We start from the raw sequence: 25,773 nt of genomic DNA on the forward strand, positions 1-25,773 counted from the left end.
TCATAGGTGGTTGTGAGCTGCCAATGTGGGTGCTGGGAACCAACTTGGGTCCTCTGTGAGGGCAGCATGTGCGCTTAACCACTGAGCCATCTCTCCAGCCCTGTCTGTGCTTTTTTGAGAGTGTCTCATGTCACCTAGGCTGGCCTTGAACTCACTACGTAACTGAGGGTGACCCTGAACTATGTAGCTGAGGGTGACCTTCTGCTTTCTGCTGGGATTAGAGGTCTGTATCACCACACTCTATTTATGTGGGCACTAGGGACAGAACCCGGGGCTTTATGCATGCTAGGCAAGCACTCTGCCAGCTGAGCTGCATCTCTACACCTGGTTTCTTTATTTTTTGAGACAGGATCTCACTATGTAGCCCACGCTGATCCTCCTGCCTAAGACTTACAGATGTTGGGATTACAGGTATGCACCACCAGACCCAGTTTCACCACAACTTTCCAATAGGCAGGACTATCAATCTTCCCTTTGATACGTAAGGAAAGTGTCACTGCCCAAAACTCCACGGCCAGTGACGGACAGAACCAGACTGGCCCCGATACCAAAGATTCTGGCGACACTCTGGGCCCTAGTCACACAGCAGTGGCCCGGCTTGAGTGACAGCCCCGTACAGTACTCTCCACACAGACCTCAGGCCACCAGAGGGGAGCAACGTCTCCTTTATTGCAAACATTAACAGCCCCAGGGGCACTGGGAAGAGCTGGAATTATGGGAGCAATGGGAGCTGGGGACCGGAATTTGTCCAGGGCAGGAGCCAGTCTGATCCACTGAGCCTCAGTAGAGAGTTGAAGAGCAGGAGGCCCCATTGGGAGATCAGGCCCCTGGAGCTGCAGTTAGAGGACAGTTCCTCTGTGACCCCTTACATGCTACCCTCAGGAAAATTGAGTAGAAATTGAGCCTGGGCCTTGACCCCAGCATCAAGGGCCCTAGGAGTGTCCAGTGTTAGAAGTACAGGGCCAGGGGGCAGGTGAATCGGAGATAAAATGACTCTGCCCCCTGCCAGCATTGCCAGGGGCTGGCCCAGCAGCCCTGGCCCCTAGTAGCCTGTCTCTTCAGCCAGAGAGGACACTCAGTGCATTGGGGGGGCCTCTGCAATGGCCTGCTCCATCCTCAGGTACCAAGGCTGGATGTGTGAGTGTTGCATCAGGTCATCAAAGGCCTCCAGACCCTTCATCACACGCAGCACACCATATACTGCCTGGGAGGAGAGAGGATGTCAAGGAACTATCACTGCTCTGGCCTAGACAGGGCACCGAGGTCTCAGAGGGGACATCAAAAGCTGCTTGTCCTCTGCTAGCTTCTGTCCTGGGCCATCACCTCTCTTCTCTGAGGGCTAATAACTCACTGAAGGGCCAATTTAGCACATGGGCTGAACAAAGGGCATGGGATAGCCTCAGGATCTGCCCACCCCTTCCTGTCCATTGTCTACACCCCCTTCTTGAGCAACAAGCTCACCCCAAGTATCCCTGAGGGGAAACCCCTTGGTTGTGAGATTAGGGAAAAAGTATCCCAAGCTCATGGTAAGAGCTGGGCTACCTGGCTGCAGGATGCTCAAGGACCACACCTGAAGCCAGACCAGCTAGACTATGCCAGGTTGAAGCCTAGAGCGGAGGCTGAGCCAGGAATCATAGAGTCAAGATGGGAAGGGAGGGCCTGGACTCTGCTGTAGCCGCTGGATCCAGTCCAGCCTGAAACCAAGCCCCTTCCCCGAGCCTACCAGGTATGGGGACCATGGAAGGTCTGTTTTTTTTTTCCTGACAAAAGGCACAGCCAGTTCCTCACGGGAGCTGGGAACTGCAAGAGGCAGGCCCACCTGGGCTTTCCCTCCCCAGCATCCCACCCCAGGGGCAGGCTGCTCTATCCACCACCATCATACCCACCAGGTCAGCAAGGTTCGGCTTCTGGCCACCCATGAAGGACCGGTCTTTGCCCACAGCTGCCACCCACTTGTTGGCGGCCTCATAGAGGTCTGCACGCACATCATCCTGGAGGTGGTGTCTGGGTAGAGAAGGGAAGGTCCATCAAGGGACTCCTTCCCCATCCCATGTGAGCACAGCTTCCTCTGGGGAGAGTAGGAAGGCTGCGTGGCCAGGGTAGCCTCTAGGTAAAGGGACAGCATCTACAGACCTATTGTTGAGCCCCAAATAGGTCACGGTGTATGACTCAGGAGGGCAAGGAGCCCTGGCAAGGAGGCAGAAGCAAAAGACGGTGCGAGGCAGGGCCATGGCTTCTCTTCTCTGGGCCTCAGTTTCCCTCCTCCCTCCTGAGGAATTTGATGGCCAACACACAGCAATGCCAAGGACTGAGGGACAGTAGGCCCCTGCCCTCCACGTGCACACAGGTGCCATTACCTGCTCTTGAGGCGCTTGCTGATGAGGTACATGGCAGCTGCACCCACATACTTAGCCATAGTGGCCTCCACAGCCCCGAACTTGCCCTCTTGAACAATGTAGTCAAAGGAAGCCAGGGCCTCGGCAGGTGTGCGGTACACATTGGGGGAAATGAGGTGCACCAGCCAGTCGTCTGCCCACTGCCGCCATTTCATCTCCTCTCTGCAGACACAGGAAGTGGAGGGTGTCACAGTGTCCCTGAGCCAGCGTCTAGGTGTGTTAGGAGCTGGTTCCCCACCACCTGGCAAGGGCTGTGCCCCAACGCCCCATCTCCCACAAGGCTCCCCACAACATGCGGCTGAGCTTGGTCCTCCCTACTTTCCCCTCCTTCCCACATCTGCGGCCCCACTCACGTCCTGGCCTCCTTCCCACCATACATCCGCTGCACCTCCTTCTCATCCAGCATGAGCCAGTACTTGTTGCAGAACTCGGTCACCTCCTTGCCCTGGTCATTCATGGCCTTCATGGGTGGGTAATAGGTGATGACCTCTTCCAGGGGCTGTCTTTGGGGGAGGGCTAGAGTGTCAACCTAACTCCTTCCTTCTGTCCCCTTGGCCCATCAACCCAGACAACGGAGCCTGACCCAGCCTTAAATGCTCATTCACTTGCAGTGAAAGGGATTTGGATTAGATATGAAGGAAGTAGGAACTGAGGAAGGAAGGTCTTGGAGTAGGATGCCCTTGATCCATTCTAGAAATCTCTGCAGCACCATACCCTCTGATAAGGCTTCATGCCCTCCTGGCCTTAAGGGGTGACTTACCCTGACACCAGATAGGTCTTGAGGGCGCTAATGATGACAGAGGAGTCATTTAGTTGTTGCTGGAAGAGAGGAGACAACTGTCTTTTGCGGTGCTGGAGATGGAACCCAAGGCCCTGAGCACGCTAGAGAAGCATTCTGCCACTGAGCCACACCCCTAGCCCAGGAGCCAGGTTTGGATCAGAGGCTCTGGCTGGCTCTGGCAGCTGGCAGGATTCCCACAGACTCCTAAACAACAGCAATGCCCAGACATCTCAAGGTGATGGTCCCATGGAGCCTGAGCACTGCTGATCTATATCAGGGGTTTACCCCAAAACCCATGCCCTAAGCTTGTAGCTCCCCACCTTGGACCTTCTTATGAGTAAAAAGGTGGCCAAATACAGCTAATGGTGATGAATGAATGGGCAAAACCTGCTGTCTGACCCTAGTCCAGGACTCACCTGGCCTCCTGGCACCCGGGGCAGGATCCGGAGACCACACACAGGGTGCCAAGCCCAGTGTCAGGCATTTCATTCTCACTGTTCATTGCAGCCCATGGTCTGGGCTCCTGTGGACTAATCAAGATGCCAGCCTAAAGCCCTGCATGGTGTTTCATACTTGTAATCCCCAAACATGGGAAGATTGCCAGGGCTACATAGTTAAGACTGACTCAAAAAACAAACAAATGAATTGGGCGTGGTGGCACACACCTTTAGTCCCAGCACTGGGAGGCAGAAGCAGGTGGATCTCTGTGAGTTCAAGGCCAACCTGGTCTATACAGCAAGTTCTAGGACAGCTGGGGCTACAGAGAGATCCTGTCTCAAAAAGACCAAACAAACAAACAAATGGGCTAGTAAGATGGCTCAGTGGAAAGAGGTGCCTGCTGGCAAGCCTGATGACTTGAGTTCAATCCCCAGAATCCATGTGGTGGCAGGAGGGAATGGACACCTTCATGCTGTCCTGACCTCCACTTTCACACTGTGGCACACACCTGCACATGAACACATACATGCACACACACTAAATGTAATTTTAAAAATTGGTATTGGGGGCTGGAGGGATGGCTCAGCAGTTAAGAGCACTGACTATTCTTGCAGAGGACCCAGGTTCGATTCCCAGAACCCACATGGTGGCTGAGAACCATCCATCCTTAACTCCAGTTCCAGGGGAATCTGAAACCTCCTCAGCACTGTACAACACGGGTGTACTCACATACATGCAGACAATACACTCATGCACATAAAATAAAAATAACAAATAAAAAAATTTTTTTTAATTGGTTTTGGGGTTGGAGAGATGGCTCAGTGGTTAAGAACACTGTTCTTGCAGAGGAACTGGGTTCGAATCCCAGCACCTACATGGCAGCTAACAACTGTCCATAACTCCAGTTCCAGGGTATCCGACAGCCTCTTCTGTCCTCCGTGGGCATTGCGCAACATGGGTGCACCTACCAACAGGCAGGCAATACACACACACACATTAAAAAAAAAAATTGGTTTTAAGCCAGGTGTGGTGGCCCATGCCTTTAATCCCAACACTCAGGAAGCAGAGAAGGCAGAGGCAGGTGGATCTCTGTGAGTCAAGGCCAGCCTGGTCTACATAATGAGTTCTAGGCCAGCTGGGGCTACAGGGAGACCCTGTCTCAAAAAGACCAAAGGAAAAAAAATTGGTTTTGAGACCAAGGGTCTCACTATGTAGCCCCAGCTGCCCTGGAACTCGCTATGGAGACCAGGCTGGCCTCCAACTCACAGAAATCCACCTGCCCCTGCCTCCTGAGTTCTGGGATTAAAGGTGTGTACCACCAAACCCAGCAAAAGCTTTGTTTTTAAATTACATTTGAGGGACTGAAGAGATGGCTCAGCGGTTAAGAGCACTGACTACTCTTGCAGAGGACCCGGGTTTGATTCCCAGCACCCACATGGCGGCTATGAACTGTCCTTAACTCCAGTTCCAGGGGAATCCGAAGCCTTTTTCTGACCTCTGCGGCACTGTATGACATGGGTGCATGCAGGTAATACACTCATACACATAAAATAAAAATAATAAAATATATTTTTTTAAATTACATTTGAATTTCATGTGTGTGTGCGTGTGCATATGCGTATGTGTGCAGAAGTTAGAAGGCATCTTGCAGGAGTCAGTTCTCTCCTTCCATCATGTGGTTCCCAGGGGTTAAACTCAGATTGTCAGGTTTGGCAGCTGGTACCTTTGCCCACTGAGTTATCTTGCCAGCCTGTAATATTTTTTAAAATATTTATTATTTTTATTATATGTGTATGAGTGTATTGTCTGCATGTAAGTACCCCTGGGTAGTGCAAAGCTGGTGGAAATCAGAAGAGGGCATCAGATCTCCTGGAGTTACAGACACTTGTTAGCTGCCATATGGGTGCTGGAAACTGAACCCAGGTCTTCTGTAAGAAGAGCCAGTGCTCTTAACTGCTGAGACATCTCTCCAGCCTCCCATCCTGTAATCTTAAAAAATGTGTTTGTTTTGGTTTTTGAGACAGAGTCTCATGTAGCCCTGGCGGGCCTGGAACTCAGAGAGATTCAACCACCCATGCCTCCTGAGTGCTGAGATTAAAGGTATCTACCACCATGACTGGCAAAAACTTTTAAAGACAAACAAACCCCAAAATAGACATGGTGACACATGTCTATAATCTCAATACTCAGTAGGCAGGACTGTGAATTCTAGGTCAACCTGGGATCTATAGCAAGACTTTGTCCAAAACAATAAAATAAAGGCCAGCCCAGAGAGGTGAAAGTCATTTTCCTCAACTCATAGAGCTTGTGAGGGGCAGAGCCACACTTCAGATCCAGACCACCCCAACTTCAAACCCAATTTGTTAATCTGTAAGTGCTTGTTGACTAGTGGGGGTCCTAGCCAAGAAGGAAAACATCTACATTTATTTTCTTTGGGTTTTGTTGGGACTGGATCTGACTATGTTGCCCAGACCCCTGGGCTCAAGAGGTCCACCCAAGCAGCTGGGTCTATAGGCTTGTGCCACAAGCCCAACTCAGGTCCCCATGTATGGACCATCCCTCTACCCCAGCTCTCCTTAACTCTCAGTGGAAGTCCAGAGGTCATAAGTTCTTTCAGGAACACAAAGGAAAGCCAGATTCAGGGGTGCTCCTAGACAACCCAGGACAGAAAGGAGGTAGGGCATCCCCGAGGCTCACCAAGCTGTCTCCTTCTTGGGCCACCAGGATGGGCACCTTCCTATAGGACGAGAACTTGATCTCAGCCCTTCGGACAGGGTTCACCTCCACCACCTGATAGGGCAGGGAGTGGAAGTCGAGGAAGGCGCGGACTTTGCTGCAGAAGGGACATGTCTTGTACTGGTATAGGGTCAGCTGTAGGCGGCTGGACACAGACAGCTGGAAGAGAGAAGAGAGAGAGCACTTATGATGTCTGGGATTCCAGGGCCTAGGTTCCAACCCCCAAACAAATCCTTCTCCAAGGTCTTCTAAGTTAGCTGTCAAAATATGAGAATGAGTGGCGAGATGGCTCAGGGGTTAAGAGCACTGACTGCTCTTGCAGAGGACCTGGGTTAAAGTCCCAGCACCCACATGGTGACTAACAAGTGTCCTTAACTCCAGTTCCAGGGGATCTGATACCCTCTCCTGACCTCCTTGAGCATTGCATGACATGGGTTCACTTACATGCAGGTAATACACTCATACACAAAAAATAGTAAGTAAAAATGTTTTAAAATATATTATTTTAATTTTATGCCCACCCACAGAGGTCAGAAGACGGTGTCAGATCCTCTGGAACTAGTGTTAACAGTCGTTTGTTAGCTGCCATGTGGGTGCTGGGAATCGAACCCGGGTCCTCTGGAAGAGCAGCTAGTGCTCTTAACCACTGAGCCATCTCTCCAGCCCCCAAAATAATAAACATATTAATTTTTTTTTAATTTTATGTGTATGAGTGTTATGCCTGCATGTACGTATGTGCACCCGTGTCGTGCAATGCCCGCAGACGACAGAAGAGGCTGTCAGATCCCTTGGAACTGGAGTTATGGACAGTTGTTAGCTGCCATGTGGGTACAAACTGGGTCTTCTGCAAGAACAACCAGCGTTCTTAACCACTGAGCCATCTCTCCAGCCCCAATAATAAATATGTTTTAAAAGAAAAAATAAGCCAGGCGTGGTAGCACACACCTTTAGTCCCAGCACTCGGGAGGCAGAGGCAGGCAGATCTCTGTGAGTTCAAAGCCAGCCTGGTCTACATAGTGAGTTCCAGGACAGCTGGGGCCACTGGGAGATCCTGTCTCAAAAAGACAAAAAAAAAAAAAAAAAAAAAAAGAAAATGAGAATGAGGGGAGAGTAGAGGGAACAGGGTTGGCAAGAGCCTCAGGTAGTGGGCACCTCAGCTGCAAGTGCCTAGGTGGTATGTCTCAGAGCCAGAACTCAGCATCTGCAAGGGCCCTGTTTGGGGAGCAGGATACCACCGTTCCTCTTCCTCCAGTCCCAAGGCAGACACAAAACAGCCCCAAGGTTTGTCTCCCTCCTGCAGTAGCCCTTAAGGTTCACCTCCCCCTCCTCCAACCCCCTTCTAGCTGACGAGGCAGAGCTGACCAACGGGCCAGGTAAGTAGGGGTCTACCCTCTGGTCTCCAAAAGTAAGGGAGACTGCATCTGGCTCCTCTGCAATAAAGCCCTGAGGTGCACTTGCTGCAGTTGCAGCCCAGCAGCTTACAAGCTTTTGTCGGAAACCGGATGGACTGGGAGGGACGTAGCAAGACACTCCCTCCCTAATCAGCTCCTAGGTCCAGGCCAGGGAGGCGGGGTAGAGCTGGGCCGTGATTGTGCAGTGCCCGAAGTGTCAAGGGCGGCCGAGCCACCGCCAGGTGGGGCACACCTCCGGGTCAGGGTCTGGAATCAGGCTCACCCGTTCCATGAAGGATGTATAGTTCGTGCTGCAGCGCACAGCTTTAGAAATACCATGGCAGGAGAAATGCACACAGCTCTAGGGAGCAAGCACCAGCATTTTGCAAATGAGGGCGCTGCGTGCCTCGATCCCCTAGAGCCCAAGGTCACGAGCAGGCAGAGGGCACAACTCCAGACCCCGCAGGCTGACCCCAGGCGCCCACGGTGCCCCGCGGCCAGGCCTTACCTGCACCGCCGAGCTCTCGGCGCGTAGGTTCTGGGCGCGCAGGTGCCACCGCACCGAGTGATACAGCCCCAGCGCGCCCCCCAGGGCCAGCGCCGCCACCCCCAGAAGCCGCGGGCTCCCCTTGCGGACCCCCGGGCCTCCTGCCGCCCCGGAGAAGCCCGCCCGGCTCTGCGCGGAGGGCGGTGGCCAAGGCCGCGCGCTCAGCTTCTCCGCCGGGACGCACCGGCCGGGCCACAGGGCCCGCGCGACCCGCGCCGCCTGGGCCATGTTCGCTCTGCCGGCGCCGCGGGCGGGCGCGGGAAACCAACATGGCCGAGGCGCTGGGGCTCCTTAAAGGGCCAGGACGCGCTGCACGGCGTATTGCCTAGGGTGACGGTGACGCTGAGCAGGGACCAGAGGCACTGCAGGAACTGAGAGCTCGCCCGTTAGAGCGACAGAAACACCCCCTGGGGAGGTTGGAAGAGGCTTGATGTGTCTGCCTTCTGAGAGTGCAGATTCCCTGCGGTTCGTGGTTGGTTGTACATCGTGAAATCTATTTGAAAGAGTGTGAGGGGCAGGGCGGGGTTTCCGGCCCACGCACACTGCAGAAGAGTTCCCCTGGAGTCGCGAGTGGATAGATGGGTTGCAGCGTTCCGGAACCATTCTGCCCTCCCGCGCCGCCGTCCGCTTCTGATGTTAACCCGAACCATAAACTTTTCTCAACCCTCAAGGGGGCCGTAGAAACCACGTGTCCCAAACGCGGACGCGCCCGCGCGGAACGGCCCCCTCGCCGACCCGAAGGCCTCCAGGGGCCGAATGGGATAGAGTGAGGGCCCCGGATGCCAGGGTCTTCTACCCGGCTCGCTCGCCCTAGCCCAGGGCAGAGCCTCCAGCGCCAGGATTTCTCGGCGGGCAGCCCGGCGTAGCCCCGCCCCCAAGCCCGAAAGGGGCGGGACTTTGGAGTGGGCGTGGCGGTTGCGACTTAGAGGGCGGGGCTATGGGCGCTTCTGTCGGGTCCAATCTCTGCTTTACACACGTTTAGGGCCCGGGTCGATCCACCCCTCTATCTAATCTTCCTTCTCGGTTTGGGGGCGCCCGATCCCCCAATATCCAATTCCAGCTGAGACCTGAGCACGCAGGTGGAAGCAAGCGAGGAAAACCAGGAGCACAGTTCCAGGGAAGCAAGTGACTCAAAGTGCTTTTCTAAGAATGCCCATCTGGGAAGGGGAATTTACCCAAGAGTCCTGCTCAATCCCACCTCTGGGTGGGACCCCAGTTGTCCCAGAGCCGTCCGGAACGCACCTGAGAAGGAGTCCCTGGAAACTGTAGCACTGGTCTCCAGTTCTACTGTGGGTACCAACCCCATTTTGCAGATGGCGAAACCGAGGCAGCTTTAGGGATACTTGCCCGTGTAGAATTTGCTCCTGCAGCTTTTTTAGCCTCTGGGAGGCAACTTAGGGCCAGAGGAGAGTTCGATGGGCTTGGTTTAGCAATAGAGACTTCCCACCCCACCCCCAGCACCCCACCAGCACAGCTGTCATGCTCCTGCCACATGATGCAAAGCAACCTGCAGGGGGGCTGGAGAACCACCACCCACAGGCTCCTTTTTCACCCTAAGGAACCTCAGTTTTGCCATCTATAACACAGGAATAATGCTTGGTGTCTCCTGCAGACCCTGCCACCCACCCCATCTTAGACTAGGATGAGCCATCCTTTGCCAAATCTAGGAAGGAAATCCAGAGACCAGCCTCTCTGTCAAAGCACTTCCAACGTACTTTGTCCTGGGCAAGATGACACATCGCTTGCTGTGCAGCCTTCTGTCTCACTGGCCTTGGTCCCTGTGCTGCCGCTTCCTTAAGTCATTCTTTTTATTTTTATTCTTTTAAAATTTTACGTGCATAAGTGTTTTGCCTGCATGTACTCAAGTGCACCACCGTGTGTGTGCAATGCACACAAAGGTCAGACAGAGGAGGGCGACAGATGCCCTGGAACTGGAGTTATGGACAGTTGTTAACCACCACGTGGGTGCTGAGAAGGGAACCCAGGTCCTCTTCAAGAGCAGCCAGTGCTCTTAACCTCTGAACCATCTTTCCAGTCACCACCACCCCGCCCCACCCCCACTTCATTTGTTTATTTTTCTGTCACAAAGACATAATGTTTATTCAGTAATTGTTCTCCATATAGGTATATATAATATGCAGCATTGGTGAGGGAGAGCAGGTCTGTGGTGGTGGCCTTGGGGTAGAAGGAGCCAACCTGGCAGGGAGCACAAGGGAAGGATTACCAAGGGGCTGAGGAATCTTTTGGGAGTGGTGAATATGTTCACTGTCTTGATTTGGTGGCATTTTTAAAAACTTTAAAAAGATATTTTTATTTAATGTATATGAGTGTATTGCATGTATGTGTATAAGTGCATCGTGTTGTGCGATGCCCAAGGAGGTCAAAAGAGGGTATCAGATCCCCTGGAACTGAAGTTACAGATGGTTGTTAGCTGCTGTGTGGGTGCTTTGAATCAAACCTGGGTCCTCTGCATAAGCAGTCTGTGCTCTTAACCACTGAGCCATCTCTCCAACCCTGGTTTGGTGGTATTTATATATGTCAAATCTTATCACAAATTTCAAAACCCACAATGACTTGGACTAGTAGTGCCAAGTATGGTGGGGAACACCTGTGCGCTAAGCACTCACGGTGGAGGCAGGAGGATCAGGAGTTTGAAGCCAGCATGTGTTACATAATGAGAACCTGTTTTTATAAAGGCAGAAGTGTGTAATTCATAGTGCCGACCTGGCATGCCTGAAGTGTGTAACTCATAGTGCCGACCTGGCATGCCTGAAGTGTGTAACTCATAGTGCCGACCTGGCATGCCTGAAGTGTGTAACTCATAGTGCCGACCTGGCATGCCTGAAGTGTGTAACTCATAGTGCCGAAAGGCAGAAGTGTGTAACTCATAGTGCCGACCTGGCATGCCTGAAGTGTGTAACTCATAGTGCCGACCTGGCATGCCTGAAGTGTGTAACTCATAGTGCCGACCTGGCATGCCTGAAGTGTGTAACTCATAGTGCTGACCTGGCATGCCTGAAGTGTGTAACTCATAGTGCTGACCTAGCATGCCTGAAGCCCTGGGTTCAATCCTCAGCACTGCATAAAACCAAACATGGTCCAGATCTGGTGGCATAGACCTTTAATCCCAGCACGTGGGAGGCAAAGCAGGAGGATTTGTTAGTTTGAGGCCAGTTTGGTCTACATAATGAGTTCCAGGCCAGTCAGAACTACATAGTGAGACCCTGTCTCAAAACAAAAAACAAAAAAGCCAGGCATGGTGGCACATGCCTTTAATCCCAGCACTTGGGAGGCAGAGGCAGGTGGATCTCTGTGAGTTTGAGGCCAGCCTGGTCTACATAGCAAGTTCCAGGCCAGCTGGGGCTACAGGGAGACCCTGTCTCAAAAAAAGAAAAAAACAAAACAAAGCAAAATACACACACACACAAAACAACATTAATGGTGCACTTGTTTGTAATCCTAGTCCTTAAAAGGTGAAGGCAGGAGGATCAGAAATTCAAAGTCATCCTTTGCCTATAAATCAAGTTCCAGGCCAGCTTGGGTTGCATGAAAGCTCGTCTCAAAAATAAAACTAAAAAATAAAGTGATATTGGATTATAAAGTTTAAAGCAAATATTCACAAGTCTTTACTAATATAAATACTTATGAGTTCTCTCCCTACCCCCAAGGTACTGAACTTAGGGCCTTAAGAATGTTAGACCAAGGGGCTGGAGCAATGGCTCAGCAGTTAAGAACACTGGTTGGTCTTACAGAAGACATGGGTTTGAATCCCAGCACCCACATGGCAGCTACAACTGCCCATAACTCCAGTCCCAGGGGATCTGACAGCCTCTTCTGTCCTCCATGGGCATTGCACAACACAGGTGCACTTACCTACATGCAGGCAATACATGCATACACATAAAAAATTTAAAAAAAAAAAAGAATGTTAGACCAAAAAAAAAAAAAAAGAAGAAAGAAAAGAATAGGTTCAGCAGTTAAGAATCAAAGAGTTTAAGAGCACTGGCTGCTTTTGCAGAGGACCCAGGTTTTGTTCCCAGCACCCACATGGCAGCTAATGCATGTCCTTAACTCTCATTCCAGGGAATCTGGTGCCCTCTTCTGACCTTTTCGGGCATTGAACACACATGATACACTTACATGCATGCAGGCAAAATACCTATACACAAAAACTAAAAATAAATGTAAAAATTAAAAAAAATTCTAGACAAGTCTCTACTACTGATCTGTATCCAAGCCCTCTTTTTACTTTTTATTTTGAGACTGAGTCTTAATAAGTTACCCAAGCAGGCCTTGAAATTGGGATCCTTCTGCTTCTCAAGGAGCTGGGATTATAGGCCTGAACCACTTGGCCCATGTTTGGTGAGAGAGGAGACAAATCTTCCATCAGAATTCCAAATAATTTATTTCAACACTTCACCCCTAAGGTGGTGGAACAAAATTCCTTGCTCCTTAGACATGGGCTGGGCTCAGTAAGTTCCTTCCAAACAATACAGCATAGAAAGGGGACAAAAGTAACTTTAAAGGGGAGCCAGGGAGCTAGCTCAGTTTCAAGGGATCTGATGCCTTCTTTTGGCCTCCATGGGCACTGCAGGACACCAGTACATTTACATACAGGCAAAACACTCATACACATAAAAATAAAAAATTTTAGCCGGGCGTGGTGGCGCACGCCTTTAATCCCAGCACTTGGGAGGCAGAGGCAGGCGGATCTCTGTGAGTTCAAGGCCAGTCTGGTCTACATAGTGAGTTCCAAGGCAGCTGAGAAACATCAGAGTCAGAGTCAACAGAAGCCCGAGGAGAGACAGTGACTCCTGGGGTTTAGGTATGGTTTGAGACCACAAGGGACAAATTACACGTGTTTCAGTTTAATATTCAAGTTTTCAAAGCTCTTTCAGCCTTAGCCAAATATGATGATCCATGCCTGTAATCCCAGCACTTTGGTGCAGAGGTAGCAGGATCAGGAGTTCAAGGCCATTCCCAGCTACATAGAGAATTCCAGGCCAGCCTGGGTTACATGAGACTGTCTCATAAAAATTAAACTAAACCAACTGGCAAAAAGCAAACAGAACAAGCTAGTAGTATTATCTTGATTTTTTGTTTTGTTTTGTTTGTTTTGTTTTGTTTTGAGGGAGGATCTCCCTGTAGCCCCAAATGGCTTGGAACTCGCTCTGCAGACTACACTGGCCTCCATCTCACAGAGATCCACTTGCTTTTGCCTAAGGTGCGCGCCATCACTCCCAGCACAAGCTATTTTGTTTTCTCTTGGTGTGAACCAGACGCATTCTGTGACATTTTCAATTCCAAGTCAGAACAATGCCAAATGTATTCTGTTTTCAAGTTTCTAACAGAAGAACAAAATTGTTTTCATGACTCATTGATACTTTAATAGTGGACGAGGGCTGTACTAACCCACTGACCGTTTTCCTTCCCTCTTCGTTCTCTTGCCTCTTTCTCCTTTGTCCTGTATCATTCTACCTTTTAAGTGACTTAAGGATTCTGAGGTCAGGAGATTATCCTGGATTTCCCAGCTGGCCCTAAATGTCACTTCAGGTGTTCTGTGACATGGGCTAAGGGAGTATCTCCAGTTTGAACCTGAAATGTCTCCCATAGGGTTTACAGTTTGACTCTGGGTCTCTGCAGCTGATGGTGCTATTCTGGGAGATTCTGGAGACTTTGGGAATTGGGACCCAGCTGGAAGTAGTAGGTCATTGTCACTGGGGGCAGGCTTTTGCAGTTGTACACAGCAGCTGGCTCCTGTCAGCTTTTGGCTTCCTGGTCTGCTGTGATGTGAACAGCCTCCACCCCATATTCCAGCTGCCATGAACTGAGCTGATCTACCACATCTTCCCCACCATGATGGACTGACACCCTCTGAAAGCATGGGCCACAACAAACCCTTCCTCCCTCAAGTTGTCTTTACCAGGTATTTTGATCACAGAAATTAAAAGTAACAGATATAGAGATGGAGGAGAAAGCCATACCTGAACTGGCAGAAAAGGGATCCCAGGCAAATGGTCTAGAAGATGCTAGGTGCATATAATCCCTGAAAAACTGCAGGGAGAAAACCCTGCTCACACCTTGATTCTGGCATACAATAAATTTCTTTTTCTTAATCACATTTATTGACTGATTGATTGATTGATTGATTGATTGATTGTGTGATTGCCAGGCATACACATTTTAAAATTTTTTATTCATCTATTTATTTTATGTGTATGAATGGATTGCCTACATGTATATAAGTGCACCCATGTCATGCAATGACCACAGAGGTCAGAAGAGGGCATCAGATACCCTGGAACTGGAGTTAGGACAGTTGTTAGTCACCATGTTAAGTGCTGAGATTCGAACTCGGGTCCTCTGCAAGAGCAGCCAATGTTCTTAACTGCTGAGCCATCTCCCCAGCCGCACACTTTTTTTTTAGGCAGGGTTTCCCTGTAGCCCTAGCTAGCCTGAAACTCATTGTGTAAATCAGGCTGGCCTCGATCTCACATAGATCATCTGCCTCTGTGCTGCCCAGCCCTGGCTTTTCTGGAACTCACTATGTAGATCAACTCACACTCACAGAGAACTTCCTGCCTGGGATTAAAGGTGTGCATCACCACTCCCAGCTCATATACACATGTTTTTATAACTATTTTTCTTCTTTTTAAAATTATTTTATTTGTGCCAGGCATGATGGTGCACGCCTTTAATCCCAGCACTTGGGAGGCAGAGGCAGGCAGATCTCTGTGAGTTCAAGACCAGCCTGGTCTACATAGTGAGTTCCAGGACAGCTGGGGCCATAGGGAGACCCTGTCTCAAAAAGACCAAAAAAAAAAATTATTTGTACAAGTGTTTTGACACCGGGTATGTATACCATTAAGTTTGTAACACCAACGCCAGAAGAGGGTGACAGAGCTGCCATGTGGGTGCTGGGAACTGAACCCAGGTCCTCTGGGAGAACAGTAAGTGCTGTTAACCCTTGAGCCACCTCTCTAGCCTCCCCCCGCCCCAACACACATATTTTAAAGACAAGGTCTAACACTATAGCCTAGGCTATCCTGGAATTCACTGTGTAGCTCCAACTTCATGACAATCCTCCTGCCTCAGCCTCTCAAATCCTGGGATTACAGCTGTGAGCCACCACACTCAGCCCACAGAGTAGGTTTCTTTTTTAAATTTTGTTTTATATTTTTGTATGTATAATGTGCACATATGTGAAAGAAAGCATGTATGTGTGTGCATGCCATGGCACACTTGTATAGGTCAGGGGATACCTGGTCTCTTTGTGGTTTGATGTGTATGCTAGGCTAGCCCATGAGCTTGTGGGGATTCTCCTATTTCCACCTCCCACGTCATCATAAGAGCACTGGAACCACAGACACACGCTATCACACTGGCTTTTACAGGGGTTCTGGGGGTTTGAACTCAGGTCTTCACCTTTGCACAAGTGCTTTACCCTCTAAGTCATCTCCCCAGGCTGTATACACAGTACATATCTGATTTCTAACTTCTGGTCTTTGGAATGTGTGGTTCTAAGCCAATAAGCATGTGGTAATTTGCTGTAGTAATTTGATGATTTGGGAAACTCTACATTTCTTCCGATTGCAGAAACCACTGTCAGGAAATTCACTGTTAGGAAAGTTTGTTCTTGAGAGATGACCAAGGGTGTGGCCAGCAGGTGCCCTGTGGATGGAGAAAGAGGTGGACCCACACAGAGGTCACAAGAAGGGCAGAAGTAGCCTGTGTCTAAGGAACCCAGCAGTATGGGAGATAGCATGGAACAGAGGGACCCAGGTATCAGGAGGGGGACCCAGATGAGGTAGCGACTAGGGAGTCACAGGCTGACTCTGGTAGTCCAAGGCTGAGCTCCTGCCCCTGCAGCCCAGGACCCAACCAAGGCCTGAGGGACTTTGGACTGAGAATGAGAGGCACCTAGGCCCGAGCTCTGTGACCTGCCTGTCCATCAAACCAGTGCAGAGTCCCTCCCTGAGGGGTGAGTCTGAATCCATGGGGAATGGGGTGGTAGTATAGGCCCTTTAGTCCAAGCTCTGCATCATTAACCTCTGCCTTGTCCCTGCCTGTCACTCACTTCCACTGGCTCAGGTGGGCTGTAACTCCATGTCCCTGGGGACCCCGCCCGGATCCTCACTGCCTGTCACAGCCTTACCTGTGCTCCCTCCTTCTTCCACTGTTGGAAGGAATGGAAAGTGACAACAGGGCCTCAGCCTCAGCGCACTCAGTGGTCCCCCAGGCGGGAGTATGTACCATGGTCTGGCCATGCCCTCGGACAGCTGGTCTTCTGTAGGCTTTCCAGTACCCACTATTCTGACCCCATGGCCTGGGCACTCGCCTGATATGTCCTGGGCTCTCTGGGCTCAAGAAAGGACTAATGAGGCCCGAGACCTAGCCCAGCAGCTAAGAGCACTTGTTACACTTGTAGAGGACCAGGATTCAGTTCCCGGTATACACATGGTGGCTCACAACCATCAGTAACTCCAGTATCAGAGGATCCAACACCCTCTTCTAGTCTTTTCCGGCACTGCCCGCACATGGTGCACATATATACATGCAGGCAAAACACTCATGCACATAAAATTCAAATAAATGTTTAAAAAATTAAACCATGGGGCTGGAGAGATGGCTCAGAGTTTAAGAGCACTGACTGCTCTTGCAGAGGACTTGGGTTCGATTCCCAGCACCCACGCGGCGGCTACAAACCGACCTTAACTCCAGTTCCAGGGGAATTTGAAGCCCTCTTCTGACCTCCACATGGCATTGCATGACATGGGTGCTCTTACATACATACAGGCAATACACTCATACACATAAAATAAAAATAATACATAAAATATAAAGAGTTACCAAGAAGGTTGGTTTAGTTAAGACAGAAATTTGCAGTGATGAAGAAAGGTGAAGGGGAAAAGTCCTATTCAATGCAGGGATGCCCATGGCCATCACAGCTAGGAAAGTAGTTTAATGTCAGTATAGTAGGAAATTAGAGTTACATACCAAAAAGAGGAACATATCCTTTGGGATGTGTGCAAACATGCACTTAAACACATGCAGGCAATACACTCATACACATAAAATAAAATAATAAGCCAGGCGTGGTGGCACATGCCTTTAGTCCCAGCACTTGGGAGGCAGAGACAGGCAGATCTCTGGGAGTTCAAGGCCAGCCTGGTCTACGTAGTGAGATCTAGGCCAGCTGGAAGCTACAGGGAGACCCTGTCTCAAAAAGACCAAATAATAATAACAATAATAATAATAAATAAAATATAAAAATAAATAAAAATGATAATTTTTTTTTAAAAAAAATTAAAAACCAAACACAGTGGCATGTGCCTTTAATCCCAACTTTCCAGAGGCAGAGGCAGGTGGAGCTCTGTGAGAGCGAGGCCAGCCTGGTCTACACAGTGAGTTTCAGGCTGACTGGAGCTACAAGGAAACCTCCTCTCCAAAAAAAATTTAAAGAAACAGATGGGGTACCCCTCTAAGGCTCAGTCTGTTTCAGAAACCCAAGGACCAAAGCCAGGGGATGGCCCTGAGCTCAGTTCTTAGGAGCAAGACCTGCTTGCCTCCTGTCTGAGGACCCCTCCAGATTTGGGGATCCAGTGGTGTACTATGGAGTATTAGAGGTGCTAACTTTCAGAGATTTTTCAAAGACAGGACAAGTAGGTGGAAGAGGTAGGGGCCAGGAGACCCTCGAGGTCTCTAGGGTGCCTGCTTATGAAATATAGGCACAGGGCTGGAGAGATGGATCAGCAGTTAAGAACACTGGTTGTTCTTGCAGAAGACCTGGGTTCAAACCCCAGCACCCATATGGCAGCTAACAACTGTCTGTAACTCCAGTACTCCAGTCCCAGGGGATTTGACAGCCTCTTCTGACCTCCAAGGGCATTGCACAACATGGGTGCACTTACCTACATGCAGGCAATACATGCATATACAAAAAATAAAAATTAAAAATTAAAAAAATATATAGGCACAGATTAAAAGGCATTTTCTCCAGCCCCTCATTGATGGCCTAATACAGCTCAGGACCTTCTAGAAACCAGATCAGGGGGTCAGTCACCCAACCCCTTAGTGCCAAGGCTCACAGATGAGGTAATAGGGGTGTGGAACTGACCCTCTTCCCACAGCCCTGCTGATCTCTGAAGCTGATGGCCAGAGCTTTCTCTGCTGACCCCCAGCCTAGCCTGTGGGAACCTTCTACTCCTAAGACAAGAGGAGCCAGTACCACCCACACACACACAGCTGATGCCCAGCCCTTCCTGTTCCAACCAGCCAAGGCTTTTGTTGGTAGAGATGGGCCCCAACATGGCCTGTCCTCTGCCTAGCCTTGACACGACAGTCTTAGGATCACATGAAGCCTGATTAATGACATGGCACATGTGAGACTCCAGTCTCTCCATGCATGGGCTCATCCTCTTCACTCAATCCTTAGCCATAAGGCTAGATCAGAAAGGATTGCAAGAGACCACCAGGTGAGCAAGGGTGAGGAGACAGCCAACACCAAGTGTCAGCAGAAGCAAAGACCAACCTAGAGGTGAGGACAGAGGGAGAGTGAGCCCAGTGGAGAGAGAACAGGCTGGAGCTGGTGCAGGGAGAATTGGCCTCACAATGGTTTGGCTAGAATCTCAGAAGCTACTCTAAATAGGGATATCTCAGGTCAGGAGCTGCCTGTGTGTGGCCTCACAGAATCCCAAGAGCAGATGTCTACACAGCAGGAAATTGGTCACTTAGCCTCTTGATTTTCAATCTGGAATATTCTATACAGTTAGCTCCTCTGTGACTCAGGGCACGCTGTCTTTCCTTATTGAAAATTCTTAGGGACCCTTTCCACCAGTCTTCCTGACATCCAGTAGGCACCAAAGACTCAAGGATACCTTTTCCCCCCTAAACTTTAGTATTTATTTATTTGTTTGTTTGGTCTTTTTGAGACAAGGTCTCCCTGTAGCCCCAGCTGGCCTGAACTCACTATGTAGACCAGGCTGGTCTTGAACTCACAGAAATCTGCCTGTCTCTGCTTCAGAGTCCTGGGATTAAAGGTGTGTGCCACCACGCTGTGCCCTAAATTTTATTATTTTTATTTTATGTGTGTTGCCTACATGTATGTAAGTGCACCCTTGTCATATAGTGTCCACGAAGACCAGAAGAGGACTTCAGATTCCCCTGGGACTGGAGTTACAGACAATTATTAGCTGCCATGTGGGTGCTGGGATTTGAACCCAGGTCTTCTGCAAGAGCAGCCTGTGCTCTTAACCGCTGAGCATCTCTCTAGATCCAAGAATACCTTTTGAGCCTTAGCATGTTTAGTCAACTGGAAAGTCCTTTCTTTTTTGCGGGTGGCTGGAGATGAAATCCAGGGCCTTCCATATGCTGGGCAGCACTCCACCACTTGCTGCATCATCAGCTCATGGATACATTTTTTTTTAATTATTTATTTGTATTTTATGGTATAAGTGTTTTGCCTACATGCATGTTGTGCAATATCTACAGATGTGTCAGAAGAGGGCATTAGATCTCTGGAATTATGGATGGTTATCCGCTGCCATGTGGATGCTGGGAACCAAACTAGAGTCCTCTGCAAGAACAGTAAGGGCTTGTAACTGCTGAGCCATCTCTCCAATGCCCTCATGGATCTTTTGCTGCTGCTGCTGCTGCTGCTGCTGTTGTTATTGTTATTGTTTTGAGACAGGGTCTCCCTGTAGTCCTAGCTGGCCTGGAACTCACTATGTAAACCAAGCTGGCCTTGATCTCACAAAGATCCACCTGCCTCTGCCTCCAGAGTGATGGGATTAGGGACATGTGCCACCACAATCAGCTGTGCATACCTTTTAAGGTCACAAAAAGCCAAAGGGGTGGAGTCCTTAGAGCTGAGGAAGGGGCTGTAAGGGTGGGGAGGCCACTGACACCTCCAAAGGGGCTGGCTTTGGAGGCCACATTGTCCCCACAGTTTGGTCAGCTTCACTTCCTGCCCTTTCATCATGGAGGCATGCAAGGGGACAGAGTCTAGTGCAGAGCCTGTCTGGTTTGGGAGGCTAAGACTGTACTCTATTCATCAGTTCAAGACCCCTCCTAAGCTCCTTCCCTCAGAGCCTACCACCTCAGAGCCCATGCTGGTGGTGGAGGGTCACATGCAGCATGTAAATAGGTCAATGAGCCCTTTTAGTCCTGTGCAGGGCCACAGGCCCCTTAGTCCAGCCTCAGATCAGGTGTCCAGGACAGACACAGTACCTAGATAAGTCATATCAGTGGGATACTATACAGCATGTGTGATCCGTCACTGCCTCCCATGGATGCTGGCCAGGTCCCGTGAGGAAATGGCTTCCCTTGGGGACAAGACTGGAATCAACATCGCAGGGGCAGTTCTGGCCCCAGGTCTGTGCCACTAGGCTTCTTTGTGCAACACTGTGGCCAAAGACAGAGGAATGATTTCAATGACTTCTCAAGGACAAAGCAAATTCCACATTCAGATCCAAAGACCTAGATCAGCCCACCTCCACCCCTACCCTGCCACCAGCCCATCTTCTCTTGTGCACGTGCTTGTCCCACTTGGTCCCCTTACTAGGGTTCCATGAAAAGCTGGAATGACAGTGTCAGCCCTTAGATTAAAAAGCAACCCTATTTGAGACAGCAGAAAGTGGGGGTCCCCGAAGACTTGGTTTCCCTGTCCCCGCAACTTTGCACTGTGGAGGAATTCAAGGTATGGGGCACTCCCAGGCTGATCTTCTGAGCACCTTACTCTGTGCCAGGGGCAGATTTGAGAGGATACTCATTCTTCCTGCTCAATGGCAGCTGCCCCACCCTTGCCTGATTCTTCCAAAACAAGGGAACTGCTCACAGACTGGTGAATCCAGCAGTTCTTGGCTTTCAGCAGGTGTGGGTGCAAGGAGGGAGCCTTACCACACAAACGTCACTCTCTCTGGGCTCCTGAATAGCAGGGCCCTTGGGGGTCACAAAGGGCAGCCTATCCAGTTATGAGCTGCAGACCCCCACACAGGGCCAGTCAGATAAAGGGACACAAACAGTGTCCTTGTGCCTGCCAGACTGCAGAGCTCTGGGAATGTCCCTCCGGTCCCCCTCCCCCCCAAAGTCCTTCCTGTTCTCCACCTTGCACAATCCTGAGCTGGGGGAGAAATCTTGCCAAGTATTTCTGCAGGACTGCTGGCCATTGCCTCACCCTTCCTGGACTTAGCAAAGGATGGATTCCCTCCCTCCCTCCCCTGTCTCAGCTGGGCTGGAAGCCAGATGGCCCATAAATAGTCCCCAAAGGCTTCTTCTTCATTCCCTCCTCTTCTTCTTCCAGTACTCACTGGACCCAGCACCTGCTGCAGCCATGACCCTGGGTGTCCTGTGGCTGGTCCTCACTCTGCTTGGGGTCCTGCAGACCCAAGCCCAGGACTCAACATTGAACTTGATCCCTTCCCCATCTTTGCGGAAGGTCCCCCTGCAGTCTGACTTCCAGCCTGCTCAGGTAGGGGTCTGGAGGGGCAGCTGCAGCAGGGAAGAGGAGGAGCAGAGGGAGGAGAGGCCAAAGGTTTCAGAAGCAGTATTGGGTGGGAGGGGCAGGATTCAGAGAATCCAGGGTCTAGTCTTCAGCTCACCTTAACCCTGGGTCCCCAGTAGAAACCTTACCTCATTCCTCCATCCCCTTCCCATCTGATGGCCACCTAGACAGACCTTCCCAGTTCCATACCTGCTTTCCCATCATCTCCATTCTCCATGTAAGGTGGGAGCATCTTCAGTCACTCAGCATAGAGGAGGGAACAGAGGCTCAGAAGGTCCAGCCAGCAGCCTCTGGCTCAGGGACCACCCCATCTTGCCAATTCAAGGCTAACTCCACCCAGCGTTCTCTTCTGGTCTTGGAGATGCCCAACTCCTGCAAACGTTTCCAGAAGACCAAGCCCAGGGTCCTGCTGCCCTCCAATCCAACTGCCTAGAGATGCCATCAGGAACAGCACAGGACGGGGGCAGCCAGTGAGGCCATTCCTGGGCTCTATCTGTCATCATTCCTTTATAGTTCCAGGGAAGATGGTACGTCGTAGGCCTGGCAGGCAATGCGGTTCACAAAGCAGATGAAGGCCGCTTTCTGATGTACAGCACCACCTATGACCTGAAAGAAGACGGCAGCTACAACGTCACCTCCATCCTGTTCAGGTGAAGCCATCATCTGTCACCCCGCAGGTGTCACGGCCAGGAGTTAAGGGACACTGCCTTTCCTCTCTGATTCACTTCTTGTCCTTCCTGTCTTCTGTCTGTTATTCCAGCACAGACACACACAGTAGCAGGGATGGACTCACAATCCGTAGAAAACAAGAGGGACAGTGAGGAAGTGGGAAGAGGGCTCAGTCAGTGCAGTACATGTAAGCATTAGGTTCTGAGTTCCACCCCAAGGCTAAAACGCGGGATGTGGCATCCCAGTTCAGGGGAGATAGAAACAGGAGGATCCCTGGGGCTTGCTGGGCAGTCAGTCTAGCCTAATGGTTGGGCTCCAGGTTCAGTGAGAGACCTTGTCTCAAAAAAAGGTGGAGAAGGACAGGTGTGGTGGTGCACACTTGGTCCTAGCACTAAGGAGACAGAGGCAGGTGGATCGCTGTGAGGTCAAGGCCAGTCTGATCTACACAGCAAGTTCCAGGACAGCCAGGGCTACATAAGATCCTGTCTCAAAAAAAACAAAAGTGGAGAGTGTCTGAGAAAGACATCAGACTGGGACCTCTGGTCTCCATATGCATATGTACATATGTGAACACACACAGACACATATATCAAGGAAAGGAGGGAGGGAGGAGAGGGAAAGAAAGTTAGACTAGAAGAGGACCACTGAATCCAGCCTTCAACCCTACCCATGGCCTCTATCCAGGGCTTCTAGGTGGTGGGCCCTGAGTCAAATGTCTTTCCTTCAGGAGTCGGCAAGCCATTGGGCATGGCTGTTCAAGCAGGGGCTGATGAGCAGCTGGGGATGGAATGGTCGTGGGCACCTCACCCCATGCCAGGGCCTGCTCTGGGACTCCTGCAAGGACCAGGATCTGGGCTCAGTTGGATCAGGGGAGAAGTTGTGGGGTGCCACCAGAGAGTGGGGAGAACAGTGAAGTTGAGGCTAGGCCGTGACGATGGGGAGATGACACTGATGGGGTTAGGACCTGGAGAAGGAATCCAGGGCTCAGCCGCTGAAGTATGACTCTCAGTCTGGCCACTGGGTAGACTAGAATTGGAGCAAAATTTTTGAGGAGTCAAGAGCAGAAGAAAGGCAGATTTGGGGAACTCGGCTACCAGGTACCCGAGGGTGGGATGGGAATCAGTGGAGAAGTCAAATTTGACCTAAGAACTAGGAGAGTACTTAGCTTGGAGCAGGCTGCAGGGGTTGGAGGGCAGGGAGATACTTGGGGTTGGCAAGATGGCTCAGCAGTTTAAGAGCAGTCACTCCTCTCACAGAGGACCCAAGTTCAGTTTCCAGCACCCACATGACAGTTCCCAATAATCTATAACTCTAGTTCCAGAAGAACCAATGCCCTCTTCTGGCCTCCAGAGACACTGTGTGCTTATGGTGTACATACATGAACACAGGCAAAATAAAATAAGAGTAAGAGAGCCAGGGCGTGGTGGCACACACCTTTAATCCCAGCACTCAGGAGGCAGAGGCAGGCAGATCTCTGTGAGTTCAAGGCCAGCCTGGTCTACATAGTGAGTTCCAGGACAGCTGGGGCTACAGGGAGCATCTGTCTCAAAAAGACCAAAAAAAAAAAAAAAAAAAAAAAAAAAAAAAAAAGAGTAAGAGATACTTGTCTGAGGCCTGGACTATGTATGGGGAAGACCAGCCAGCAGGGAAGGCAGTGGGTACTGGAGGAAGCCCTGCAGTAGATCAGGCAGGGGCAGACTCAGAAGAGAAGGCCCAGGCACATCTAAACTGGGTAGGTGGGGCCTCCTGCCTATGGAGGGCAGGCTATTATGAGTTGGGATGGACTAGGGGTAGGGGGCATCAGAATCCTGCTGTAGCCCTGGCCCCATCTGCTCCATCCCAGGGTGTCCCAGCCTGTGTCATGTCCCTACCCACTTGTATCACTCCCACAGGGACCAGCGCTGTGACTACTGGATCAGAACTTTCATCCCAAAGTCCCGGCCTGGCCAGTTCAGCCTGGGCAACATTCGAAGTGAGTCCTGAGTGAGGTGGGGCCCTGGGGTGGGGAGTCAATCTTTCTTATTTCTCCACCCACATGTTCTGTGGGGAGAAGCCCAGGCTGACAGATTGGAGAGAAAACAGACACCCCTTCCTCTCACTGGGGCAGAGCCGATCGATCCCTTGTCCCTCTTGTTCACAGGTTATCCTGAAATAAAGAGTTACACAGTGCGGGTGACAGCCACTGACTACAACCAGTTTGCCATGGTGTTCTTCAGAAAGACTTCTGGAAACAAACAATATTTCAAAGTCACTCTTTATGGTGGGTTTTGGTCCTATCCTTTGGGAACCCAAGCTTCTGGTTATACTCAGGGGATGGGACCCCAAGATCTCCAGCTCCAGGCCCCTCAGAGCTGTAGTCTTTCTGCAGACCTTCCAGGGGAAACAGTTCTGAGACCTTGTTTGCTAGCTCAGTGGCATTTAGACACTCCTTCTGTGGTCATTCACGGGCAATCTCGGTGACAGGAAGAACCAAGGAACTGCCCCCTGAAGTGAAAGAACGCTTCGTCAGCTTTGCCAAATCTCTGGGCCTCACAGATGACCACATCATCTTTTCTGTCCCCATTGGTAAGAACCCGTTGGGGAAAGGGGGAGGGGATGCAGGGATGTGGAGACTGTCCAGGTCTGATCAGGGAAAGGGGAGAGGAGAAACGACCCTGTTCCCAGCTGTAGTTACAAGAGCCATTCCTGGGATCTACTTTGAGTTCGGGAAGCCCTCATCCTACCCTGGGGTCTATGGAGGTCTCCAGGCTCTCAAATCCAAGTTTTTTTCCTGGAAGTTTAGCCAGGATCTGCTTAGATGAGGATTTCAGGTCCACATCCAAGGTTCCCTAGCTTTGCTGCCTTGAGCCACCTCCTCCCACATTCTCAGGCTTCCTTGTCCTCACCTGCCTCTTCTCCAGACCTGGGCCTTGCTGTCCTGGGTCTCTTCCCCATCCCATGACTTGGGAGATGTCCTTGCTTTCAAGTGGCTTGGGCGGGGGCCTCCACCAAGCCATCCAGAGCCACCAGGTCTTAGTGGATAAACAGGCAGGAAGCCTGGGTTCTAAACAGCTATGAGCCTCCCACCCAGCAGCTCATCTGGGCCTTCTATATTATCTGACCCACATGGACCCTTCTGCAGCCCCAGCTCTAAAAGAACACCTAGATCTGCAGCATGGCCAGTCTGGACCTGGTGCAGCACAGGGTCTTGGCACCCAGATCTCTCTCTCTCTCTCTCTCTCTCTCTCTCTCTCTCTCTCTCTCTCCTCTCCTTCTCTAAAGAGCTCTCTCTCCCACACACTACTGCATCGAACACAGGAGACGGTGCGTATCGC

The 25,773-nt window shown here is 50.7% G+C and overlaps 2 protein-coding genes across 4 annotated transcripts in view; one reads left to right on the plus strand and one right to left on the minus strand.

The window, feature by feature from the left end:
- Positions 1 to 636: 636 nt before the first annotated feature.
- Positions 637 to 8,545, minus strand: Ptges2 (prostaglandin E synthase 2). Of its 2 annotated transcripts, XM_008825357.2 has the most exons (7): positions 8,251 to 8,543; positions 6,313 to 6,510; positions 3,157 to 3,215; positions 2,750 to 2,899; positions 2,358 to 2,558; positions 1,887 to 2,004; positions 637 to 1,204 (listed from the first exon to the last, which is right to left on the minus strand). In XM_008825357.2, exons 1-7 carry the CDS (start codon positions 8,515 to 8,517, stop codon positions 1,076 to 1,078), a joined length of 1,122 nt encoding a protein of 373 aa, XP_008823579.1. In that variant the 5' UTR covers positions 8,518 to 8,543; the 3' UTR covers positions 637 to 1,075. The 2 variants fall into 2 exon arrangements, with proteins under 2 accessions (XP_008823579.1, XP_029415746.1); XM_029559886.1 differs by lacking the exon at positions 2,750 to 2,899 and having other exon boundaries at positions 8,251 to 8,545.
- A 13,010-nt stretch (positions 8,546 to 21,555) lies between these two features.
- Lcn2 (lipocalin 2) overlaps positions 21,556 to 25,773 on the plus strand; it is a 4,644-nt gene continuing 426 nt past the window's right edge. For both annotated transcript variants that reach the window (XM_008825339.3, XM_008825345.3), the window contains exons 1-5: positions 21,556 to 21,757; positions 22,304 to 22,440; positions 24,352 to 24,431; positions 24,600 to 24,719; positions 24,923 to 25,024. In XM_008825339.3, the coding sequence (XP_008823561.1) occupies positions 21,620 to 21,757; positions 22,304 to 22,440; positions 24,352 to 24,431; positions 24,600 to 24,719; positions 24,923 to 25,024 (577 nt within the window). In that variant the 5' untranslated portion in view covers positions 21,556 to 21,619. The remainder of the gene's footprint in view (positions 21,758 to 22,303; positions 22,441 to 24,351; positions 24,432 to 24,599; positions 24,720 to 24,922; positions 25,025 to 25,773) is intronic.

Source organism: Nannospalax galili, unplaced genomic scaffold (assembly GCF_000622305.1).
Source record: "Nannospalax galili isolate Female #2095 unplaced genomic scaffold, S.galili_v1.0 scaffold290, whole genome shotgun sequence".
Lineage (NCBI taxonomy): Eukaryota > Metazoa > Chordata > Mammalia > Rodentia > Spalacidae > Nannospalax > Nannospalax galili.

Coding starts and splice junctions, on each gene's coding strand:
- Ptges2 (XM_008825357.2), bottom strand. CDS start 8,517: ATGGCCCAGGCGGCGCGGGTCGCGCGGGCCCTGTGGCCCGGCCGGTGC. Junction 2,559..2,749: donor GGTGGGAAGGAGGCCAGGAC/GTGAGTGGGGCC, acceptor CTGTGTCTGCAG/AGAGGAGATGAAATGGCGGC. Junction 2,005..2,357: donor AGCAAGCGCCTCAAGAGCAG/GTAATGGCACCT, acceptor TTCTCTACCCAG/ACACCACCTCCAGGATGATG.